Genomic DNA, 23,051 nt, shown 5'->3' on the forward strand with positions numbered 1-23,051 from the left:
GTACTTCTATTGATGCAGCCTAAGATTGCATTGCCCTTTTTAGCTGCCGCATCGCACTGTTGACTCATGTTCAACTTGTGGTCTACTTGGACTCCTAGATCCCTTTCACATGTAGTCTCCTTAAGCCAGGTGTCTCCCATCCTATATCTATGTGTTTCATTTTTCTGCCCTAAGTGCAGTATCTTACATTTTTCTGTGTTGAACATCATTTTGTTAGCTTTGGCCCAGCTTTCCAATATATTAAAGCTTTTGTCCCATGAGAGCTTTGTTCCTTAAGGCTAATTGAATTGTAAGGATAAAGTTGGTTTCACGAGGCTTGTGGCTGAAAAGGGAAGTTTTAAACCTCACCTCCCCACATACTCTGGTCATAACAAAAATTATAAACACTCTCCATACACCTGCTATTGTTTTTTTTTAAAGGCCTGACATGCTTCTGATGTCACATTTAGGAGACCCCTTGAAGACATTTTCGTTCATTTAAGTTCTCTGGCCTCAGTCCTCCTTGTAGTTCCAAAGAAGGGATTTGGAATTCATCTCCAAATCATCTCCAAAACTCATTGTTGTTACCCAGTCCAGGAACTTCCAGACCAGAGGGCTTGGCTTTACCAGCCTCTCCAGACTTGGCATCTCCTTGTTGCTCTTATGCCATAGGGAGCTATAGCTAAACAACCAGGTAGAAGCCCTTTCAGAAACACTGCAAACTTCTCAGAATGGATGGGGTTAAAACCAGACCCAACCAGCCTTCAGAAGGTGCCTTTCTATTATTAAGACAACAGCTCTCCATTTTTTTCTCCACTTTTGCATATTGCAGTCTGTGGATCTATGTAGGTATGTAAGATTGCTCTTTGTTCTAGAGGTAGCAAATCTGTGATACTACTGAACCAAATTCTTAATGGAGAATCTTGGCAAAGGATAAGATGTTATAAAATTGATTGTCCTTCCTCGACAGAATATCTGAATGACTCTACAAGCACAACTATTCTTTAATTACTATGTTGTTAGGAAAGAGATCCCTTTTATGGCTTCAGTCTGGTTAGTGTTATGGTGCAGGGAAGGGGGAAATCCAAACCCCCACATTTAGATAAAAGATAAATCAATAATCTCATTGAAAATGAAAAAGAATCACCATGCTAAATTAGCATAGCTAACCTCAATTTGTAGCAATTCACTTCTGTGAATGCAATAGCACTCTTGTTGGAACAGCAAAGGCAAGAGTTCAGTAGAGAATTCTGGGTGTTATTTTAATAAGCTTTATATGTCTCGCTCTATTTGAATCTTGTTTTCTCTTCATACTAAGAATTATCCCAAACTACTGAGAACGAGGTTTTGAAAGTAGGGCTTGTGAACATGTGATGTTTTCTCTGAACTCAGTTACACAGTGTTCTGTGCTCCAAAGCAACATTTATTTATTATTTCTTTTAACAGTTGTGGGATGCCTTTTAGCCAAACGATCCCCAAAGCAACAGACAAAACAGCAAAATCCCTTCCAAAAAATCCATTAAAAACTCAGTTATAAAACATTGTAGCAACAACAAAAGCTGGATGGTTTTAATTTGTAATGGTTATTGTAATCCTATGTGTATGCCAGTTATATATTGCATTTTAATCTATGATGTACCCCATTTCTAGCCTTAGTGACAGGTGGTTAAGAAATAAATTATCATCATCAACCTCATCTGCTGTATATTCCAACAATGTTGAGGAGGCAGGATCTGAATAACAGACAGGAATCTTCCTTGGTTTACAAAATATGAACTTCATTCACTTTTATTTTTATTTACCTAATACAAACTACGGCAGATACAGATACTGAAGAGCTGTTAGGAGGAAATCCCATTTTGAAAACCTCTTGACAGAACAGGGAACTACCAAGCCTTATGTTACTCAGTCCTCACTCCTCTGCTAGAGGGAGCCTGAGGAAGCTGAGCTGCCAGAGCTTAGAACTTTGGTTCCTCCTAACTTGGCCTTATCAGACATTTCCCCCCCCCCCCTTTTCCACAGAAATACAAGATAGAAAATCACAGAATCATAGAGTTGGAAGAGACCGTAAGATGATGATGTAGGCAACAAGCTATTTTAATCACACCATGGTCACAGGCATGGTTCACACCTCTCCTTCTCCTTGCCAACAAGATTACGGTCACCTCTTTCAGGTCTCTTACCTCCTATCACAAGTGGAGGTATCACATAGATGTAACAGCTCTATGTCTCATAGTTTGGGGGTTCAATAAGAGATTCTCCCTCCCTCCCAACATTTCAAATTATGCGGACAGGTCATAATGGAGCCCTGGTGGCGCAGTGGTTAAATGCCTGTACTGCAGCCATTCACTCAAAACCACAAGGTTGCGAGTTCAAGACCAGCAAAAGGGCCCAAGCTCGACTCAGGCTTGCATCCTTCCGAGGAGGTCGCTAAAATGAGTACCCAGACTGTTGGGGGCAAATTAGCTTACTTGCTAATTAGCTTACTTGCTGTTCACCGCTATGATCTTTGGAATAGCGGTATATAAATAAAACAAATTATTATTATTATTATAAGCAATCCAACCCAAAATTCATATTGCTGCAAATGGGAGTGCTTCTTCTATTTCAGGAAATCTAGGGATCCTTGCCACGGCCCCCAAGACTGTCCCAGGTACTGTCCTTCCTACTCCATCTAGCCAGGTGGCGGTCTTGTCCATCTCCTCCCTTAAGGTATACCTTGGGCTTTTTTCTGATCCTTTCCCAGTTGACTGGCAAGCTGTTTGAACCCTTTGCTACCTGTGACCTGATGCTGCTTAGAATTAGAACAGCATTCCTTATAGCCATCACATCAGATAGAGGGATTGGAAGGCTTTGTACCTTTTGACATGACCAACCTTGCACTTGATTGCACAAGGATGAGGTACTGTTGCAGCCAGACATTAATGAACCTCACACTTCCATCTGATTGCTCTCCCAATTTTCCACCCAGACTTCATGTTTTGGATGTACAGAAAACCTTGGCCTTCTACCTGACATGAGCAAAATCTTTCAAGAGTGATCCAAAACTCTTCCTCTGCCATGCTGACCCCAGAAAGGGTTCAGTCATGACCTCATAGGGTTTCTCAAAATGGGTAGCGGCCACTAGTCACCTATTTTATGAACTGGCTCACCAGCCATTCCCCTCACTGATCTGTAGCCACCCCACCAGGGCCATAGATACCTCTACAGCATTCCTTGCATGAGTACTGCTACACAACATTTCCTGTGCAGCCACTTGGTCACAGCTTTCAGCCTTCATCTACCACTACTGTCTGGATGTTCGATAGAGGCAGGAGACCTCTTTCAGCCACATCCCACCCTCCTGAATTAATCCTTTCTCGCTTGCTGCGCCTTACTCCTGGAACCTTTTTCCCCCATATGCACACCTCATCACTTCTCTACCCAGTTTCAAAACTGAGTTAAAGACTATATTGTTTAGAGAAGCGTTCCCAGAGGCGAGCCCCTCTCTGACCCAGGAAGCCTCCTTTTAACCATCCATTAAGAAGCCAAGCCCTTCCTCCAGTCCATCTGCCTTGGTCCAGGCCTCGGAAGTGGAGAAGATCTGCTGGACCTGATCCTATTCCCCACCACCACTCCCTTCTCCTTTTGTGTTGTGTCTTTTTAGATTGTAAGCCTGAGGGCAGGGAACCTTCTGACTAAAAGATTGTATGTACAGCACTGTGTAAATTTACAGTGCTTTATAAATAAAGGTTAATAATAATAATAATAATAATAATAATAATAATAATAATGCTCCCTGCCATGCTTCAGTGATGCACTACTCAACCTCCTGTGTGTTTATCTTGCTAGCCTTTCACTTGTGAAAGTCACAGAGACCAGGAAGACCAGGTTGCTTCCCGTAACTGTGGTTCTTTGGTTGGTCATCTGTGAAGTCACACAACGGCACCCTCTTCCCCTCTAGTAAGCCAGCTTCCTCCTTTGGTTACACTGTGGCAGACTGGTAGGTGCTCAGAAAGGGAATGTGAAACCTGCCAGACATGTGCAATAAGAGGGGTGTAGCTACCACCAAAAACTCCACTGAGATTTCTGATAGGTTATGAATCTGGCCTCCGCAGACACAGGAAATATCCCATTTCTGTGAATTTACAGATGATCACTGAAAGAACCACAGTTGCAAGTAAGCAACTATGAATAAACATCAGTACAGTAAAACAGGCATTACACGGTGTACTCTTTGCCTATTATAAAAGTGGTCTATAGTTCTGCCTCCATTTGTCCTCTTCTGTTACAAATGTGTTGCTTATCACCCTCACTTCAATATATTATCCTAGTCACTAAACAGTCCAGCCTGTTCCTGATCTATTCATCCTCCCATGATATTCATATATCTTTGAGAAGGATGCCAGATGGATGTGCTTCTGATAAGGATGCTATAAATGACTTGACCCCAAAGCATCAAACGGCTTCTATTGTGTGAAATTAGAGTCTAATTTCTTCATATTGTGTCATATTTTTGGACCTGTCCAACCAGGAGAGTCAAAAGGGAGATTATTAAAATCACAATGTACTTTCTATATTGTGCACATCAGTGTTCTTACTAGATTGGGTACTAACAACTGGGCAGACCTTGAGCCCTCAACTCCTTCCCCAATATCTTTGCTGGTGCAGATATTAGGGAAAGGATGGGGGAATCTTTGGCTTCCTAAGCACCATGTGATACTTTTCATGTAAAGCCACCTGAAGCAATGGTTGTTGCCACATCTTCGGACAAGGGAAATCTGTTATTATAACAACTTTTCCCTCCTCTTTCTGCAGGATGGCTACTTTTCCCACCGTCCGAAGGAGAAAATGCGAACAGATAGCAATAATGAAAACTCTGTTCCCAAGGACTTTGAAAACATAGATAACAGCAACTTTGCTCCCAGGACACAGAAGCAAAAACACCAGCCAGAACTGGTGAAGAAGCCAGTGAGCAAACAGAAGGAGCGCTTGAGAAGAAAACTGGAGCAAGAGGAAAAGGTGAAAGAAAACTCATTCCTTGGAAAAAATTCCAATGAGGTGCTACAGGATGGCAATGCCACCCCAAAGAACAACAACTATGGCAGCCATTGGAAGGATACCCACCGATCTGCCCGACAACCACATTGGAAGAAGGGTGGAAATGGCTCCCCTGAGCTTGGGTACGAACAGCCACCCAAATGCGAGATGTCAGGCAAGGAAGCACTATCTGCTCTGTCCAGAGCCAAGTCCAAGCAGTGTCGGCAGGAGATTGCAGAGATGTACTGTGAGCATAAGAAAGGGAAGCTTATGCCAGAGCAAGTGACTCGTTTCTGTCCACTAGAAGGTAAGTTGGACAAAGGGGGAAATGAGGGAAAATGTAGATATTTAGGTCATTTTTGTAGTAGCTTCATAAGAGACATGGCTGGGGAATCTGTGCCATTCTGCCTCAGATGTTGATAAACTGCTACCTCCATCATTCCACAGCATTGGCCAGACATGCAGAGGCTGATAGGGACTGGAGTTCTATAACTCATAAAAAGTTGAACCTTCTCAGAAAAGTTGAACGCTCTCACCTTAGTTGATTAAATATATCCGTTTTAGTTGTTCAGTTTCATGGATTAAATTTTTTATTGAGAAGAGCAGAGAATGTTATTTCTAAGAATGAGAAAAGCAAATATAATTTTCTTTGGGCAGCTCAAAAGCATAAAATACATCATACAAGCTTTTGAATCTTCACTGGCTTCTTCATCAGACAAAGATGTTTAAAATCATACAGAAGAATAAACTGTCAGCCAGTAATAATTTTTGAGCAAGGCCAACTCCCAGCACAGTCTGGGTAAAAATCACCCAGCTACAGCCAAAAACAAAGTGCACCGTAAATCCCACCAGCTATAGGCACTAGCAGTACACTGACCATTTTTCACAGTTAAAAGAACACCATCACAGATGGTTTATTCATCCAAGGTTCCTGGAGGCTTTTATTTTCAGTTATAATATAGATACAGTATAATACAGCATATATATAACATACACCTCTCTGACATATAATCCACTTCAAAGTCTGCTTCACAGCTCCAAACCTAGTCTACACACACATAGCAATAAACGACACACTGCTGCTTCAACCACAGAATCATAGAACCATAAAGTTGGCAGAGACCACAAGGGCCAACCTCCTGCCAAACAGGAACTCATAATCAAAACACCTCTGAGAGATGGCCATCCAGCCTTTGTTTAAAGACCTCCAAAGAAGGAGACTCCACTACACTCCAAGGAAGGAGTGTGTTCCACTTTCAAACAGCTCTCACTGCCAGGAGGTTCCTCCTAATGTTGAGGTGGAATCTCTTTTCCTGTTGCTTGCATCCGTTGTTCCAGGTCCTATTCTCTGGAGCAGCAGAAAACAAGCTTGCTCCAACCTCAGTATGACATCCCTGTAAATGTTTAAACAAGGCTGTCATATCACCTCTTAACCATCTCTTCTCCAGGCTACACATACTCAGCTCCTTAAGTCTTTCCTCGTGGTTTCTAGACCCTTCACCATTTTGGTTGCCCTCCTCTGGACACACTCCAGCTTCTTAACGTTCTTTTTAAATTTTGGTGCCCAGAACTCAGCACAGTATTCCAGGTGAGACCTGAAAAAGGCAGAATAGAATAATCTCTGTTACTTCCCTTGATCTAGACACTATACTTCTATTGATGCAGCCTAGAATTGCATTGGCCTTTTTAGCTGCCATATCACACTGTTGACTTGTGTTCAGTTTGTGGTCTACTACTAAATTCCTTGCGCATGTAGTCTCGTTCAGCCATAACTCTCAACCAACAGAACATTCCAACTCTCAACTCTCAACTGTCACCTGTCAATCAAAATATCTTTTCTTTTGTTTAAAGACTGTGTTGAATTAGCAAAGAACTTATTGAATGCACATAGTCAGAAATTCACCAGTCAGCATTTAAGTTAGAACTGCCCCCCAACAGCCAAGCAATACATTAAAACCCTAAAAAATCCCAACTCCATTCAGTGCCAAGCACCCACCTTCAGTTCCCATAGCTTTCCCCCCCTATTAGCCACCCGCCCTCAGACACCAACCCAATGCAGCCCACATCTCACACATTCCAAAACTTATAGTTCCCAAAACTATCTTAGCCAGCTGCACATATCCCATTCCCCCCTATGCCAACTAACCTATCTACTTTCCAATAAGCCTCAGCAACTATTACCTACCCATCAGCCCATTCAAGCATGCATATAACATTGTTCATTATTGGAAGAAAAATAAAGAAAACTACTATAAAACAATCCCCCCTCTATTAAACACATTATCAGAACTCTGACAGAACCCATGCATGCATAATTCTGACAAAGACATATGGCACCAACAGAAACATGATGATGCTAGAGTCATAGGCCTACATTTTGTCCGAGATGTTACTCTTTTGTCAGTTAAGATGGTATTGAAGAATTTTAAGGTACATAACTCTTTGAGATTTTCTACCTCCAGCAAAGTTCTCATATGTCCAAGAAGGCAAGTGGCCTCTGCCTGGTCAAGGGGTGGCAGGTGGCTTAGATATGCTAGATGTTGTGCACTTTAAACATCCAGAAACCCCAACCAGCAGGACGAGTATTAAAGAATGATGGCAGTTTTGGTCCAAAACATTTGAGGGAAAAAAGGTTCTCAACTCCAGTCTGCAAAAAAGTTCATATGAGGCTAGAGCATAGACCCCCCGATGGCGAACCTATGGTATGTGTGCCAGAGATGGCACACGAAGCCATTTGCCCTGGCACACAAAGGGTGAGGAAGAGGAGGAACAAGTGTGCGCTTGGAGGCCTGAGAGGGCATGGCGAGAAAGTCTCACCCTGAAGTCCTACCCCTGGAAGGCAGAAGTCCTACCCGGGAAGTCCCATCCCCCTGGGGGTCCCATCCCTCAGCACCAGATAACATCTGGTGCTGGGATGCCTTTTAGTTTGGGCACGTCACCCCTAAAAGCTTCATCATCATTGGTATAGACTACTGGGATTGGATTTGAAAATTTGCTACGTGAACAGTTGGTTGTGTAGCAACAGATACAACTGGTGTTAAGTTGTCCCAAGGCTAGCCATGGGACACTAGACTGCAAGTGTGTGTGTATATATATACATGCTTTAAAATTGCCTGTCAATTTATGAATTCACTCCATGAATTTAATAGGGTTTTCTTAGGCAAGGAATACTCGGACGTGGTTTTTCCAGTTTCTTCCTCTGAAATATAGTCTACAGCACTTGGTGTTTGTTTATTCATGTTAAAAAGACACTGTTCTTAATGGGATCATGTAGTAGTAAAGAAAGCTTATTTTCCTTCTTTTTCATCTGAGAAGGAAAATGCATCTCATAGATGTTTTTCCTGTTCTTGGAAACTTCTTTTTTGGTTTGTCTCAAAGGTGCTACAAGATTCCTTTTGAATGTTTCTCGCTCTATTAACTGCAGTTCTTTATCAGCTCTACTTGACTACCGTAGACATTACTTGTCCTGTTTGCTAGTAGTCATAGCACTACTAGAAAGGATTGATGTCTTTGGGCCATATAAAAGTAACATTTCCTAAATGTAGAAATCCAGCACTTCAGGGAAACAACTAGACTGCATGCCTTCCTAATATGCTACATTCCATGAGGTTAATCCGACGTTGATATACAGATTATATCATATCATGAAATACATTTCAGTTACTTGAAATCATATTCCAGTAGTTTTGTTTTAGCATATCTTGACGTTGAGCCTCCAACAGCAATTATTTTGGTGTCTCGAATGTCCTTGCTAGAGTTGTTTATTGCTGTGATCATATGACTGTAATGCTTAATAAGCTGTAAAACAAGGTAACTGTTATTTAAAGGTCCTTATGGGGAAGACTTGGCCTACTAATGTCCTTCCGAAGCCTGAAAAGAAAGACAGGAAAGATTCTGCTTGAAGAACTTGACAATGCCAGAACCACCGCAAATGGCTGCTTATGTATCTATTAGTAATTCATCCTCCAAGCTTCTTCAGAACAGTCCCCTGAACTCCAGGATCTCTGGGGAAAGTACAGCATTATGGATGTGTCTGTGGTTCATAAATAAATATGACATTAGGCACCTTCTGGATGAAAGTCCCCATTCCTCTTTGCACCTCTGCCAAAAAAAGAACCAGAGTTATGAGTCCCACTGCAATGCCCACTTTAGAAGGCACCTGGGAATGAGAAATCCTCTGCAGCTGAAGCTTCTGGGTTCTTTCTTGTTCTTTCTGTTAAAGCAGCTACCCCTACATATGTTTAAAGCTGCAATTCCCATGATCTCTGCCCACAGGCCATGCTGGGTGGGGCTGTTGGAAACTGTAGTCCAAAGCATGTGGAAAATAACAGGTTGGTGGAGACTGTTACTGAGGAGCATAACTGGCACTGTTAGTAAATAGAGGCCAGGGTTGCAGCCAGTAACTCATCTGTGTCCCTCAACCCTGCTTCTGATTCACCTGGGACAGTGAGAGAAAACTACCAGCTCTAAAGACCCTATTCCCCACAACATGGCCTTTGGGGCTTCGGGGTCCTCAAGGCAAGGGGTTCTGAGAAGAGTACTCTGGATAGTTGCCTGTCCTGTGGATGTTTTAGACCATCCTTCCCAGGACAAGTGGCGGCTAGGTGGTATACCTGAGGGTTTAGTAATTAAATAAGATTTATTGGTGTACTAACAGAGGTACCTTCCTGCACATGTGGTACGACTGTCCAAGTATATTTGTATTTTTGGCATTCAGTAGTTAACTTAGTTTCAGAAATCAATGATCAAGGGCCAAAACGCTCTTCCAGGAAGAAAAATAACTGTTTTTCCTTATGAAAAGAGAACATCGGAAGGCTTTTGCCAAACTTCGCTTTGAGCAAATGGATTCAAAGGTGATTCAAAGAAGTTATCAGGATATCCCTTTTCTTGATAGACTCTGTATATGTGGGGCACCTAAAGTTGAAGATCTTACACATTACCTGCTGCATTGTCGATTATATAACAGTATTAGAGAGCAAAATCCTCAGACATTTGAGGGAAAGGGATGATGAAAACAAGCTGACTCTGCTATTGCGAGGAGTTGAGCCTTTTATTGGGTTGCCTTGTTCAGTGAAAGCTGCTATTCTACGGAAGCAAGAAGAAGAAAAGGACCCCAGATAGATTGTTGTGCAAATTGCAAGAACAGTGTAATCAGAGCCATATATTTTAAATTTTATAGATTTTTTTTTAATGTAAGTTTTAACTATGTATGTTTTCCCCCCTTTTATCTCGTATTCTTTGAAATGGTCTGGAGTCTCATTCAGTAAAGATGTATGGCCTTAGTTCAGTATGAAGCAGCATAGAAATGTAAATGCTGTTGCTATTGCTATTGCCAGTGGTGACCTAATTTGCCAGTCCAGTCCATTTCTGTGTGTGGTGTAATGTCCAGAGCAGTCATTGATTCTGGTTGTATTGCTTCCGATTTCCTTTGGCACATTAAGGGACTAGCATGATTCTTCATTTTGTCCCATTTCTGAGGATAAATGATAGTCCAGAAAACCAACTAGGGTGTGATATTTAAAATTTATTTCTGCTCTCATTCTGATAGCAAATTAATTTTGCTAAGCTCCATCATATGTGCTCAGCAGACACATGTGTAATTAAAAGGCGCACATATTGGGTTCACAATGGCACTGAAATCTGTCTGCTGTAAAAGGTCCCTCTGTTCCTGTGGGATTGCATGCTGGTTATTATGGCATCTCTAAATACTTGCAGATTGTTTTCTTTTAATCTCACTTGAAGCAAGGTTAAACCTTCCTTTTCCATGATGGGTTTGTTCTTTCAAATGCACCTGTCATAATACCAATCAATGGTGGTGAACTCAGTACTATTAGATGTGAGTAAGAGACACCTGGATCATTTCATTTCTGATCTCAGGCATCACCATTTCAGAAAGGCAGGACAACACTGTTGAAAATGTGTCATATTAATTAGTGGTTAGCTGGGGCAGAGCAAATCACATTGAAGCATGGCATTTGAGATATGATTTCCTATGAGCCTTAATTGGATTAGTGGGATCACATTAAAGATATATCAACTATGCAATGTTTAGAGGATTATTCAGGCATGCATGCGTGTGTGTGTGTGTACGCACGCTCATGTGTTCATTTTTGTATCTTCACTAATCCTGATGATCAGGAATTGCTGTAGAACAAAATGCAGCCAGCAAGCAGAACACAAATGCAGCTTCCATTTGCTTCAAGAGCCTCTTGCTTTCTGACACAAAACTGGCCCACATTTGATGGCAATGGTAAACATGCACTGCTGGCCTTGCAGCTTTTCCGACAATGCTCACCCTGCTGCTAAGACCCAGTTTTTACTTTGCCTTATACCAAGTGTGTGGGATTTCTGCCTATTATTTGGCACAATCAAAGCAGTTTTTCGGTTCTTTAATCATTAATCAGCCCCATTTAACCATCAGAACATTTTGGATATGCAGTAAGCTACCTAAAGATATCAAAAGCCTATTCCAGTGATGGCGAACTTTTTTGAAACTGAGTGCCCAAACTCAGAGGTATCTCTTCACCGGGTGGCACTGGGTGCCAGGGGCGGGACTTCCTCCTTCTGGGGGTGGGACTTCCTCCTTCTGGGAGGCGGGACTTCCTCCCTCTGGGGGTGGAACTTCTTCCTTCTGGGGGCAAGGCTTCTGGGGGGGGCTTCCACCTTCCAAGGGAGGGACACCTGCCCTCGGCGGGGGGGGGGGGAGGTGGGACTTACAGGGGAAAAACCAAGGCACGCTCTCTCAGCCTGAGGCTAGCAGTAGCAAACCTCTGATGAACCTTGCCAGGAAAACCCCATAATATTTTCTCTTTAGGGTCACCATAAGTTGGAAGCAACTTGAAGGCACCACACACACAAGTCATACTCTTTCAGCCTTCAGCAAACTTCCTCTGAAGAAACTTAGAGTCGCCCTAAGTTGGGAAAGACTTTAAAGCACTCAAAAATAGAGGCAAATCACTTGCTCTGAGCCTCAGATGATGGCCATAGCAAAAAGAAGAAAAAGCCTCTGATAAAACCTTGTCAAGAAAACTCTTGGATTGCAATAAGTCAGAAACAACCACAATCCTGCTCAAAATGGAGGATCTTTTGGACAGCCTCCTGGACAGAAAAGCCACATATAAACCAAATAAAATAAGTAAAATATGAATAAATAAATTCCTGTTGGTTATTCCCAACAAAGGAAAACACATTCAATCACAAGTAAGATTCCACCGATTCAGTGGCTCTAATCTAGGCTGCAACTACACTGTAGAAGTAATGTTGTTTGAGACCCCTTTAACTGCCATGTCTCCATCCTACAGAATCCTGGAACTGGTAGTTCTATGAGACACCAGCACTCTTTTGCAGAGAAGGCTGAAGTAAAACTACAAATCCCAGGACTCCATAGGATGGAACTACAGCACTGAAAAAATAGAAGGATGATAAAAAGGAGCCAGCATAGTGTTTTGAGCACTGGACAACTTTGTAGACCAGCGTTTTCATCCCTGCTTGGTCTCAGTCTCAAGGGATGGCAAGGACAAAACTCCTCTAAAGAAAATGGCCAAGAAAACCCCAGTATACGGTTGACACATAGGTCAGAAAGGACTTGAAGGCACACAACAGCCCTTTACAGCTCCCCCTTGGACTTAGTGCAGCAGTCTGCCCAATACACACACACATACACACTCCTACCCACTCATATATACACTCACACATTTCTGCCGACCCACACATATACATACACAGAAACACACATGCATACATCCACACCCATATATATATATATATATATGCCACACATACACATATATACACCAACACATCTATTTATATATAACACTCTCTCTCTCACACACATGCATCCACCCACAGATATATACATATCTATAGATATAGATATAAATTGGAAACGGCTTGCAAGCACACAACAACAAGCATTTTAAAAGCACAGAAGATACAGTGAATCAATCAGCATGGTTCAGTGGTTTGAGTAGTGTGCCTGGAGACCAGAGTTTGAAGCCCTACTCATCCATAGAAACCCACTTGGTGATCTTGGGCAAGCCATACTCTCTCAGCCTCAGGAAGGATCATGAAAAACTTTGCCAAGAAAACTCCATGATAGGTTCACCTTAGAGTTGCCATTGTCAGAAACGACTTGCAGGTACACAACAACAACAACAACAACAACAACCCTCTCTGCCTCCGAAAGAGAGGGTTTAACACTTAGCATGATTTCACATGGCTATGCATATTGAACATGATGTCAAGGTGGTTTCACAAGAAGTGGATTTGACGTTTCAGGTTTCTTGCATCAACTATACTTCTCAGAAGTGTGTACTTGATCAAGGGACTTTGGTTTTTCTTCACTGTGCATGAGTTTGTAAAAATCAGAGCAAATTACATTGGCCATGCCTCAGAGGCTTGCTGATATCAATATCACCACCATCATCATCACTATTATTGTCAAAACAAGGGAGACTTGTTAGCATTCAAAGCACCAAAAAACCAAAACCAAAACCAAAACCCCAACAACAACACACACAGAAAAGGCACTTTGGAAAGTCACACTATCTCGGCTTCAGAAACAGTGAGTGCATGCTTCAGAAGCTGGCTGATATCAACATCACCATCTGTCATCATCATCACTATCATTGTTAAAAGTGATGAAGGCCTTGAGTTCTGGTCCTCACAATACACTCCAGCTCCCAGAATTCCACAGCCTTGAGCTATAAAAGAGTCAGGGATTGGGTTCTGGTCTCCACAGCACACTCCAGCTCCCAGAATTCCACAGCCTTGAGTCAGAAAAGAGTTAAAGCATTGCCAACCAAACTGGGTTATTTCTCCAGTGTGGGTACAGCTTGATGGTGCCACTCCCTCCCTCCCTCCTGGGCTCCCTTTTGCCTGGTGCCTCCCCCTCAGCTCCCCTCCCCCATGGCCCCCACGAGTCCTGGCTTCCCTCTTGTTGGCAAATGCAGGCCTGGCTAAGGAGGGAGTTTGGCACACACAACAACAACAACAACAACAACAACAGCAGCAGCAGCAGAGGCAGAAGGGGGGAGGAGGAGAAAAAAAGAAAGGAATAAGAAAGAAGGAAAGGAGGATAAAGAAGAAGAATAGGAAAAAAGGTAAAAGGAGGAGGAGGAGGAGGGGGGGGAAGAGGAAGAGGAGAAGAAAAATAATAGAAGGAGGAGGAGGAGAAAGAACAAGAGAAAGGGGCAAAAAAAAGAAGAGGAAGTACCTTGCTGGTAAAGTGCGCTCCCTGCTGCTCAGCCTTGGGCCCGCGGGAGGAAGAGAAGCTCCTCCTCTGGAGGCTGGCTGGCCAATGGGAGAGTGGAGCTGGGACAACCCCGCCCCCTGCTAGCTTTCACAGGCTCCTGCAGCAGGGGCGGGCTGTCCAGCCATTGGCCAGCCAGACTGAAGGGCAGGAGCCCCTGCTCAGCCCTGCCTGCAGCCATGGAAGAACTCGTAGGGCAGCCCAGGGAGCAAAATGGAAGCGCTGGAGGGCTGCAAAGGCTGCAGCAGGAGCTGCTGCAAGAGTGGCCAGGTTGAGGGCAGACTGGCAGTTGGCAGCAATAGCTGCAGAGTGGCTGCAGCTGCTGCTGCTGAGGCAGGGACCAACTCAACCCGGGGCAAACGTGGGGGGGGGGGGGCAAAAACGTGGCGGGACCATGCCAGGGGGCCAAAAAAAGGGAAAGTCCCGCCCCCAGGCGGGTTATGGCATCCCTAGGCAGGAGGCTGCTTCCTCCTGCTGCTGCTTTTACCCCTGCCTTTTCCTGCCAGTGTTGCCAACAAGCCTCGAAGATAATTCCCGAAAATGTTTGTCCAAAACCCGCTGAATCCCCCCACATCACATGGAATATTCAGTCACAATTCCCGGAAAATTCCCATAATGTTAAAATGGCAGATGTTTTGCAAATAAACGTAAACATAATTGAATAAAAATAATTGTAACTTATTTCAACTCTCAAAATCACCATTGAACCAAACAAAGAATCTTTCAGTCCTTTTAAGATATTATTTTGACATGAAGGGGGCTCAGGAAGCTTTGTGCCAAATAGAAATGTGTTAGGCTGCAACCGCATTGCAGAAATAAATCCAGTTTGACACCCTTTTAATTGCCATGGCTCAGTGCTAGGGAATCCTGGGAATTCTAGTTTTGGGAGACATTTAACCTTCTCTCTCAGCAAACTCTGGTGTGACAACAAACTACAATTCCCAGGATTTCATAGCACTGGGCCATGGCAGTAAAAACGGTATGAAACTGGATTGTCTCTGGAGTCTGGAGTGACGATGCAGCCTGAGTTGGGTCCAAGACACACTGCAGAAATAATCCAGTTTGAGACTGCTTTAACTGCCCTGGCTCAGTGCTAGGGAACCCTGGGAAGTGTAGTTTTGTGAGACATTGAGCCTTCTTTATCAAAAAGAGCTCTGGTGCCACAACAAACTACAATTCCCAGGATTCCCTAGCACTGAGCCAGGAGAGTTAAAGCGGTCACAAACTGGATTATTTCTGCAGTGTTTTGGACCTTTGTTATTAAAAATGCTCAAGGTCCAATCCATACTGCAGAAATAATCCAGTTTGAGACCACTAACTGCCCTGGCTCAGTGCTAGGGAACCCTGGGAATTGTAGTTTTGTGAGAAAGAGCTCTGGTGCCACAATGCATCCCATGCATCTGAGGAAATACGCTTAAGTCTAGGAAAGCTCATGCTGCCAACTTTTCTTTCAGTGAGACTCAAAGGTGCTACAAGATCTATCTCTCTATCATCATCACCATTATTATTATCATTATTAAATCCAAATGCAGCTGAAGAAGTGGACTTAAATTGGCAACACTGATATCCTGTAGACTCATTCTCTGGGGCTGTGATCTGGAAGCGTGGAGGCAATTCCCTTGTCAAACCAGGGAATCCTGGGAATTGTAGTTTGTTGTGAGATGTTGAGACTCTGCTTTTACCGGCAGCCAGGGCTCCATGCATGAAATTCTGGGCTTGGTGGTTTGTTGTGCCCAGAATCCCATCATCGCAGGGAGCCTTGCAGTTAGAAGCAGTGCCAAACTGGATTATTTCTGCAGTATGGATGGCAATGGAAAAGAGAACGAAAAAGAGATCCACAAAACAAAATTCTTGGAACACAGGGCAGCAGGGGTGCCAACTGACCAGGTGCTCTGCCCATGCTCAGAGGCATATTTAATCACTAACACACACACACACACTCTCAGGGACATCACATTCACATGATCACACAGCAGCCACTTTGCTTTCCCCTGGAGCCTGAGAATACCTGAGGGGGGGCAATCACTGTCCTCTCTCTGATTGGCTGAAAACTGTTAGTGTGATTCCTCCAAACGGTTGGTTGGTTGGTTTGCTCTTGCTCCGTCCTCGCTCTCTCAGAGGGAGACATTGAGAGAGAGAGAGAGAGAGAGTTTTTTTCTCCAGCCCTCTCTCTGATTGGCTGAAAACTGTTACACTCCAAAGGGTTGGTTGCTCTGCAGCCGTCTCAGGCTGGAGCTGAAATGGGCCAAAGTCGCGGAATAGGCACTAAAATAGAGCCAGGCATGAAAATCACACGAAAAGCTCTGAAAAGTCCCCGTTTTTGCGTGAAAGTCGCGAAATTGGCAACACTGTTCCCTGCCTTCCTTCTCCTTTCTCCAAGTCCTCTTCCTCCTGCCTCCGCTGCCCTTCTGGCCCTGGAGTTTGCCTCCGTCTTTCTCTCTCTCTCTCACACACACACAAAACCTCCGGCCCCGGTTTCTTCCTTGTGCTCCCCTCTGGAGACACACACACACGCACACTCCCCCGCTCCGGAGGAACAGCTGCTGTTATTTTTGCTGCTCTTGCTGCTCTCCCGCCACTGAGGCAGCAGCAACAGCAGCAGCGGCGGGTGAAGCTCCTCCGGAGGGAGCTGGGCCAGGCAAGCAGTGGCGCTATAGGCCTCCCGCGGCTCCGGCCAGAGCCAGCGCCTTCCTTGGCCTTCCCTCTCAGCCCTCCAGAGCCCTCCCTGGCGGCGCTGGGCCTGGTGAGTCCGGCCTGCGTGCCCGCCGTCAGCCTGCCACACATGCCCCGCCTCCTTCATGGCGGTCCTGACAGCGTGTCCGCGGACAGGGCTTGGAGTGTCCACGCGGGCACGTGGGCCATAGGTTCGCCATCACGGGCCTATTCTCTGGAAACCTTTTTCACTTCTGGGATGCTTTAGAGAGAAGTTGCCAGAGCGAAGAGGGTTACATTAGGGTTGTATTAGGTGTGACCTAAGAGTACGGGCACAACTCAGAATGAAATTTTATGTTTAATGCAACAGTGGAGGAGCAATTAAATTCGAAGGATTTGAAGGCAATGGCGAACTTAACCCTTTCCTCAGAAGCTATTTTCCTGATTGCATGCATACACAAGTACAGTGGGCCCTTGCCTTACACAGGGAATCCATTCTGGACCCCCTTGCATAAAGCAAAAAGCGTGTATGCTCAAGCCCCATTGAATATAATGGGGCTCGTGCTCGCGCTGTGGCTGTGTGGCATGCGTGCCATTCTCCCATTTGCCGTGCGGCTTCAGCATAAGCTGAAAGCCACCTATAGCAACCCCACGTATGATGCAGGCTCACTGTACAGTGGACCCTTGCCTTCCACGGGGGATCCGTTCTGTTCATCTGAATGGGACACGCTGCCCCTTACGCCCTACGTGCTCCCTACGGCTTGAGCGCGTGAGCTCAAAGCCATGTATAGCATACCCGCATATAACACGGGCGCACTGTATATGTAAAGATGAACATTTTCTGATGCTGTTTGCTTGCTTGTTTGTTTGTGACTCTCATGATAGGTTTGACCTGTTTGGGATGAAATATTTCATTAAAATATTGCATCCCTTCTTCTAGAACAGGGATAGTTAATTGTGAGATAATGATGGGAACTGAAATCCATGAGGATCTCAAATGTGTGGCTTGCAGAGAGGATGATCTCTACCCATCTCTGTTTTCAGATATTAAATCCAACATTTGAGAATCATGGACAATGGATGGTGATGGCTCAGAGGCCGAGAACACATACAAAATGGCCCGGGTTCATTTCCTGGCATCTTTGGTCTCAATGATCAGCAGTTATGGGAAAGCACTCTGCTTCCACTTGTTACAGCAGATAGAAAAACTGATCTAGTATGAGGTAATTGCAAGTCTTCCATCCAAATTTCCTGCTATGGAGTGACCAAGCATTTGGTTACTTTTCCTCCAATAGCAATAGACTACTGTTATACCTTCCCCTTCTGCCAAATCTGTGCAGGGTTAATATACGGCAAATATATTTTTATCACAAGCCTTGAGCTATAGAGATCTGATGCATGTTAGAAATGTGTGTGAGTGTGTTTTGCTTTTGCCTTTTGTGTGTATGTGCTTTTTTTGGTATTCACTTGTTATTATAACTCTCATACACATACATACACCCTATGAGTAATCTTCTAAACCTGCCAAAAGAATGAGTGTTAATTGCTTATGCTAGAATGTATTTGCTGTTGGAAATGTCACACCATAAATTATATTCCATTTCTCTATCTGACAAGTAATAAACTCCAAAGTAAATTGGTCCTGTTTCCACTCATCTCCCACTGCTTTGACGTTAAATTTATTTGTGGCCTCATTCAGTTGAAATCCATGCAAGTGTGGGTGCCTCATTATTTCTTTTCTGACAAAAACTAATCAACATTAAAATAGCTAATACATTATTAATGACAAGGTCAACAAAAGATTATAAGTGTAATTGGCATCAGCAGTTCCAGCAGGATGGTGCAATATAATGGAATTTCTTGGCAATTAAAATTGTACATAGGTGTCTCTTTAAAAATGGAAGTAAATTGATTGAGAGTTTTGCCAGGGGCAGGGGGAAAGGTGCAAGTTTTAATAAGTAAATGATAGAAGAGATAAGATTTGCATTAAGCTGATAATTTAAAAAATGCAAAAACAGCAAAATGCAGGCACATGACTAACATCTTCAGCTTTTGTTTCTCTTGTATGTTTCTTTAACATCTTTAACATGAAGAAGCCAGTGGAGCTTCGAAAGCTTGCAACATGTATATTGTGCACTTTGTTTGGCCAATAAAGGTATCACTGTTTGGTGGATTTTTTATTTATTGGATTTGCTATATGGCCAACACGGCTCCCCTCGGATGTTTTCTGATTTACAGATGCTGTTGGACTACATTGCTCATCATCCACAATGATTCGCCATCCTAGTTGGAGCTAGTTGAGTTCACCAACATATGGAGGGCCACATTTTCTCCAGCCCTGGTCCCATCCATAAGATATGATGCAAACTGAAGAAACAACTGGAAATCATTATATTCAGGACTGGCTCTTCTGTAATAATGGAATCACATAGCAACCAATGCCAAGGCAGAGCATATAATTTGCATCCAAATTTTTTTCTGAATCAGCATCTCCAGGGAAAGTCAGGCATGAGGCCTGTTTTAAACATCTATAGAGCCACTTCTGCCCAGTGTTGCCAGTGCCAAGCTTGAAAGATCACTACAAGAACTTAGCTTTGTGTAGGGGAGCATAGCACTCTGGGTTTTTAAACATCACTTCAGGAGACAGTTCTCGAGGGAAAGGAACGAAAGAGCATATTTAAATTACAATGTATGTAATATTCAGGGAAGTGCACGAAAATTCTTCAGCAGGGAATTTTAAATACCAAACCAAAATACCTGTCCAAGGACTCTAAACAATGGAGCCATGTCAGTTAAAGTGGCATCAGACACTTTACATGTATAGTGTAGATATCATCAAAATGATGATTAGACTAGACTTCTCTCTCATCTTTCCTATGAGGCAGCCAACATTGAACTAAGTAATGAAGTACTCTGTTTCTCTAACATCTGTATGGCTGCTTTAGCCAAGATTAAATGACTCAACCCTTCCTTGAGCATTGTGACTATATTATCCAACAGTGCAGACAGAACCAAAGGCAAAGCCAAAAAAACCAATCTGCATTCTGTACCAAGAGAACCTATATTATGTGCCAAGAAAAGCCAGACATAAAATTAATTAGAGAGAGAGTATGTGTGCATGCCAACCACTTCTGCCCTGCATACTTTGTACCAATGCTGAAAGGTGAGGGGACACTTAGCCCGAGCATGGACCAAATGCTGCCGGGGCCTCTTTCCAAGAATCCTCTACACAGTCAGATCAAACTTTGGGAAAGAGCCAGTTCCCTTACAAGACACCATGGTGCAGGGTCTGGAAACCATGCCCTATAAGGATTGACTTATGGAGCTGGGCATGTTTAGCCTGGGGAAGATGGGGTTAAGAGGTGATATGATAGCCCTGTTTAAATAATTGAAATGATGTCCCGTTGAGGATGGAGCAAGCTTGTTTTCGGCTGCTCCAGAGAACAGGACCCAGAGCAATGAATTCAAATTACAGGAAAAGAGATTCTGCCCCAACATTAGTAAGAACTTCCTGAGAGTAAGAATTGTTCGACAATGGAACACACTCCCCTGGAGGTTCTCCTTCGTTGGAGGTCTTTAAAGAGAGGCTGGATGGCTCTCTGTCGGGAGTGCTTTCATTGTGTATTCCAGCATGGCCGGAGATTGGACTAAATGGCCATTATTGTCCCTTCCAACTATGATTTTAGCATCTGGAGGACATACCATAACCTCACCCCATGTCCTAAACTATTGCAACAATTGTGTGGGAAGCCTGGACATTGTTTGCCTTCTGTACTCAATTTCCTTCTAGGTACTGGGGTTGTGGAAGTGGTATCCACCCCATGCCAAGAGTGGTGGGGTATAAATGGAGACAATTCTACAAAATACTCTCTTGAAAATATGTCCTGGGACATTTCAGCTTAGCTCTACATAAAACACCAAGTCAGGGGACACCAGTTTTTCAAGAGGGACCACCTGTTGGGGTGCAGCTGGTTGGCAAGTGCAATGTAGTCTCAGCTGAGCAGGAGCTGCTGATGAGTAAATATCATAGGAGGATATAGTAGGAACAAAGTAGGAAGCAAAGATTTGGAAAGTGATTTATTATTATTATTACTACTACTACTACTCTCAGAATCCCCCAGAGGAGCTGCAGAAGTTGTGGTCTGATAAAGTACAGTAATTTTTTGAAGCTCTGTCTAAAAAGACACCCTTTGAATCAGATAAATGGATGATCCTTGCAAAGCAGTTTAATATTCACGGTGACAGTGCTGATTGTGATGGATTAATTAGCTGTTAAGTGGTGTGATAACTATTTTTAATGGGGAATTAATTCTAATGCTAGATTAATGAATGTACTGTTACTTTTAAGTCCTATTTGTTTATGCATATGAGTCAATCAGGAAGAAGGAAAACACGCTCCAACAAAGCAAGGAAATAATTGTGATTTGTCTCCAAGGAATGATTGCATCTTCATAATTAGAAATGTCAAAAAAGCAAGTTTTCTATTAAAATTATTGGTCTGGCAAGATAGTTATCATAGTAAATTAGATTCAGTATCTGTTTTCTCGCTGGTATGTGTCGCGCAGCAGCGTCCTGGTTGTTAGGCATTGATTTGTAAAACACAAAAATGATTTCAGTAATTGCTTTTGACTATAGAATTTCAAATGAAGAAATCTGCTTTTTTCTTAACTGGCAGAAACTGGTGTTTTGCCACAAGCAATGCAATTTAACATATAGTACAGTCTGTGGATAAGCAACCGTAGCTGGGAGAATGGTGAATTAACATCTTGATCAAAGTGGATATACTTCAGCTTTGTGAGGTTATGAAATAGGGAGGAAGGAAATCAGATCCTAGAAGTAAAGAAGACCCAAGTCCCACATATTTTGACTAGCACCCTACCTCATTTTTCTTGTATATGAGTTGTTTGGGTTAGGGTTTTTTTGTTAGTTTATTCTATGAGAGAATTGTACTGTATATACTCATGTATAAGTCGACCTTGTGTGTGTATGTGTGTATGTGGATGGGTGAGTATTGGTATCCATAGTGGGTCCTGGAGCCAAACCGCAGTGGATATCAAAGACTCACAGTATATATCTGCGGCTTCGGAAATGCAGCCAAAGTTACGTTTTGGGCTATAACCAAAGATGCCAGCCACAGATGCTGGTGAAACGTTAGGAATAAACTCTTCTAGAACATGGCCACATAGCCCCAAAAAACCCACAAAAAAACTATCTTTGATTCTATGGTTGTATGATTTTTTCCAAAATATTACAGTTGCTGGTTTGTAGCTGTCCTTTTCACAAACCTCATATTTTGGTCACCAGGTTTAGCGGAAGAAAAGTCTTAGGCTGTAGGCCAAACTGCAAGGCACTAAATACATCACATGCAAGCATGGCAGAGTTTTAAAAAAAATTATACAGAAATGGAGCAGCACTCATCAGTGTGAGCTTCAGTACAGAGCAGAGTACAGATGTAGAGATCAGTGAGCAAGTCAATGCATAAGTCAGTCACAAAAGAATGTGAAGGATCCAGCTGTCCAAGAGTAATATATGCCCCATCAATGCCTTTCGTTTCTCACCATTTTTAAACATTTCTAGGACATCATGCCAACCTAGTGAACAGCAGTGTAATGTGTGCCTCTTTTAGTGAAACCAAGAGGTTTTGATTTTTGGTTTAGGTTGTAGGACATTAAGACCTACTTTTAGGTGGATAGACTCAACCAAGGAAGCGACAACCTGATTTTTCAGGACCTAAGCAAGGATGTACATAACTGGGTCTCTTGGAGGTCTGTCATTCAATAGGGTCACCATACATTGAAGTTGAATTGACAGCAATTAAAAGCAGTAACAACAAAATTCAAGGAAATAACTAGATATTTTAATAGAATAGAGTTACTGGCAAAAAGCAAAATGGTAGTTTCCATGGTCTTCAGCATTCCTCCAGAGTGTTGCTGCTGCTTAGGTTTGTTCCCTTCCTCTGCAGCTTCAGAGATGTATATTCCATTCTTTTCCATCTTTCTTGCGGAATAAAATAGTGGTGACTTTCTTTTTCTTCCTCTTTGTTCACGGAGGGCTCAGACTTCATTCGCTTGATAGTCATAATGTTGACTTGAGGAGTGTACTTGAAAATTGAATATAAAAAGAAGGCTGCAAATATTTAAAATAGGTC

General features: G+C 43.1%; 1 protein-coding gene across 1 annotated transcript in view; it reads left to right on the forward strand.

Moving 5' to 3' along the window:
• Window positions 1–23,051, forward strand: part of LOC149306256 (xylosyltransferase 1-like) — a 155,196-nt gene that overhangs the window by 87,978 nt on the left and 44,167 nt on the right. Inside the window, exon 3 of the mRNA XM_089540869.1 lies at window positions 4,777–5,305. Coding sequence (XP_089396995.1) covers window positions 4,777–5,305 — 529 coding nt within the window. The remainder of the gene's footprint in view (window positions 1–4,776; window positions 5,306–23,051) is intronic.

Source organism: Sceloporus occidentalis, unplaced genomic scaffold, assembly GCF_023333645.1.
Source record: "Sceloporus occidentalis isolate IW3139 unplaced genomic scaffold, rSceOcc1.0.p SCAF_10, whole genome shotgun sequence".
Classification (NCBI taxonomy): domain Eukaryota; kingdom Metazoa; phylum Chordata; class Lepidosauria; order Squamata; family Phrynosomatidae; genus Sceloporus; species Sceloporus occidentalis.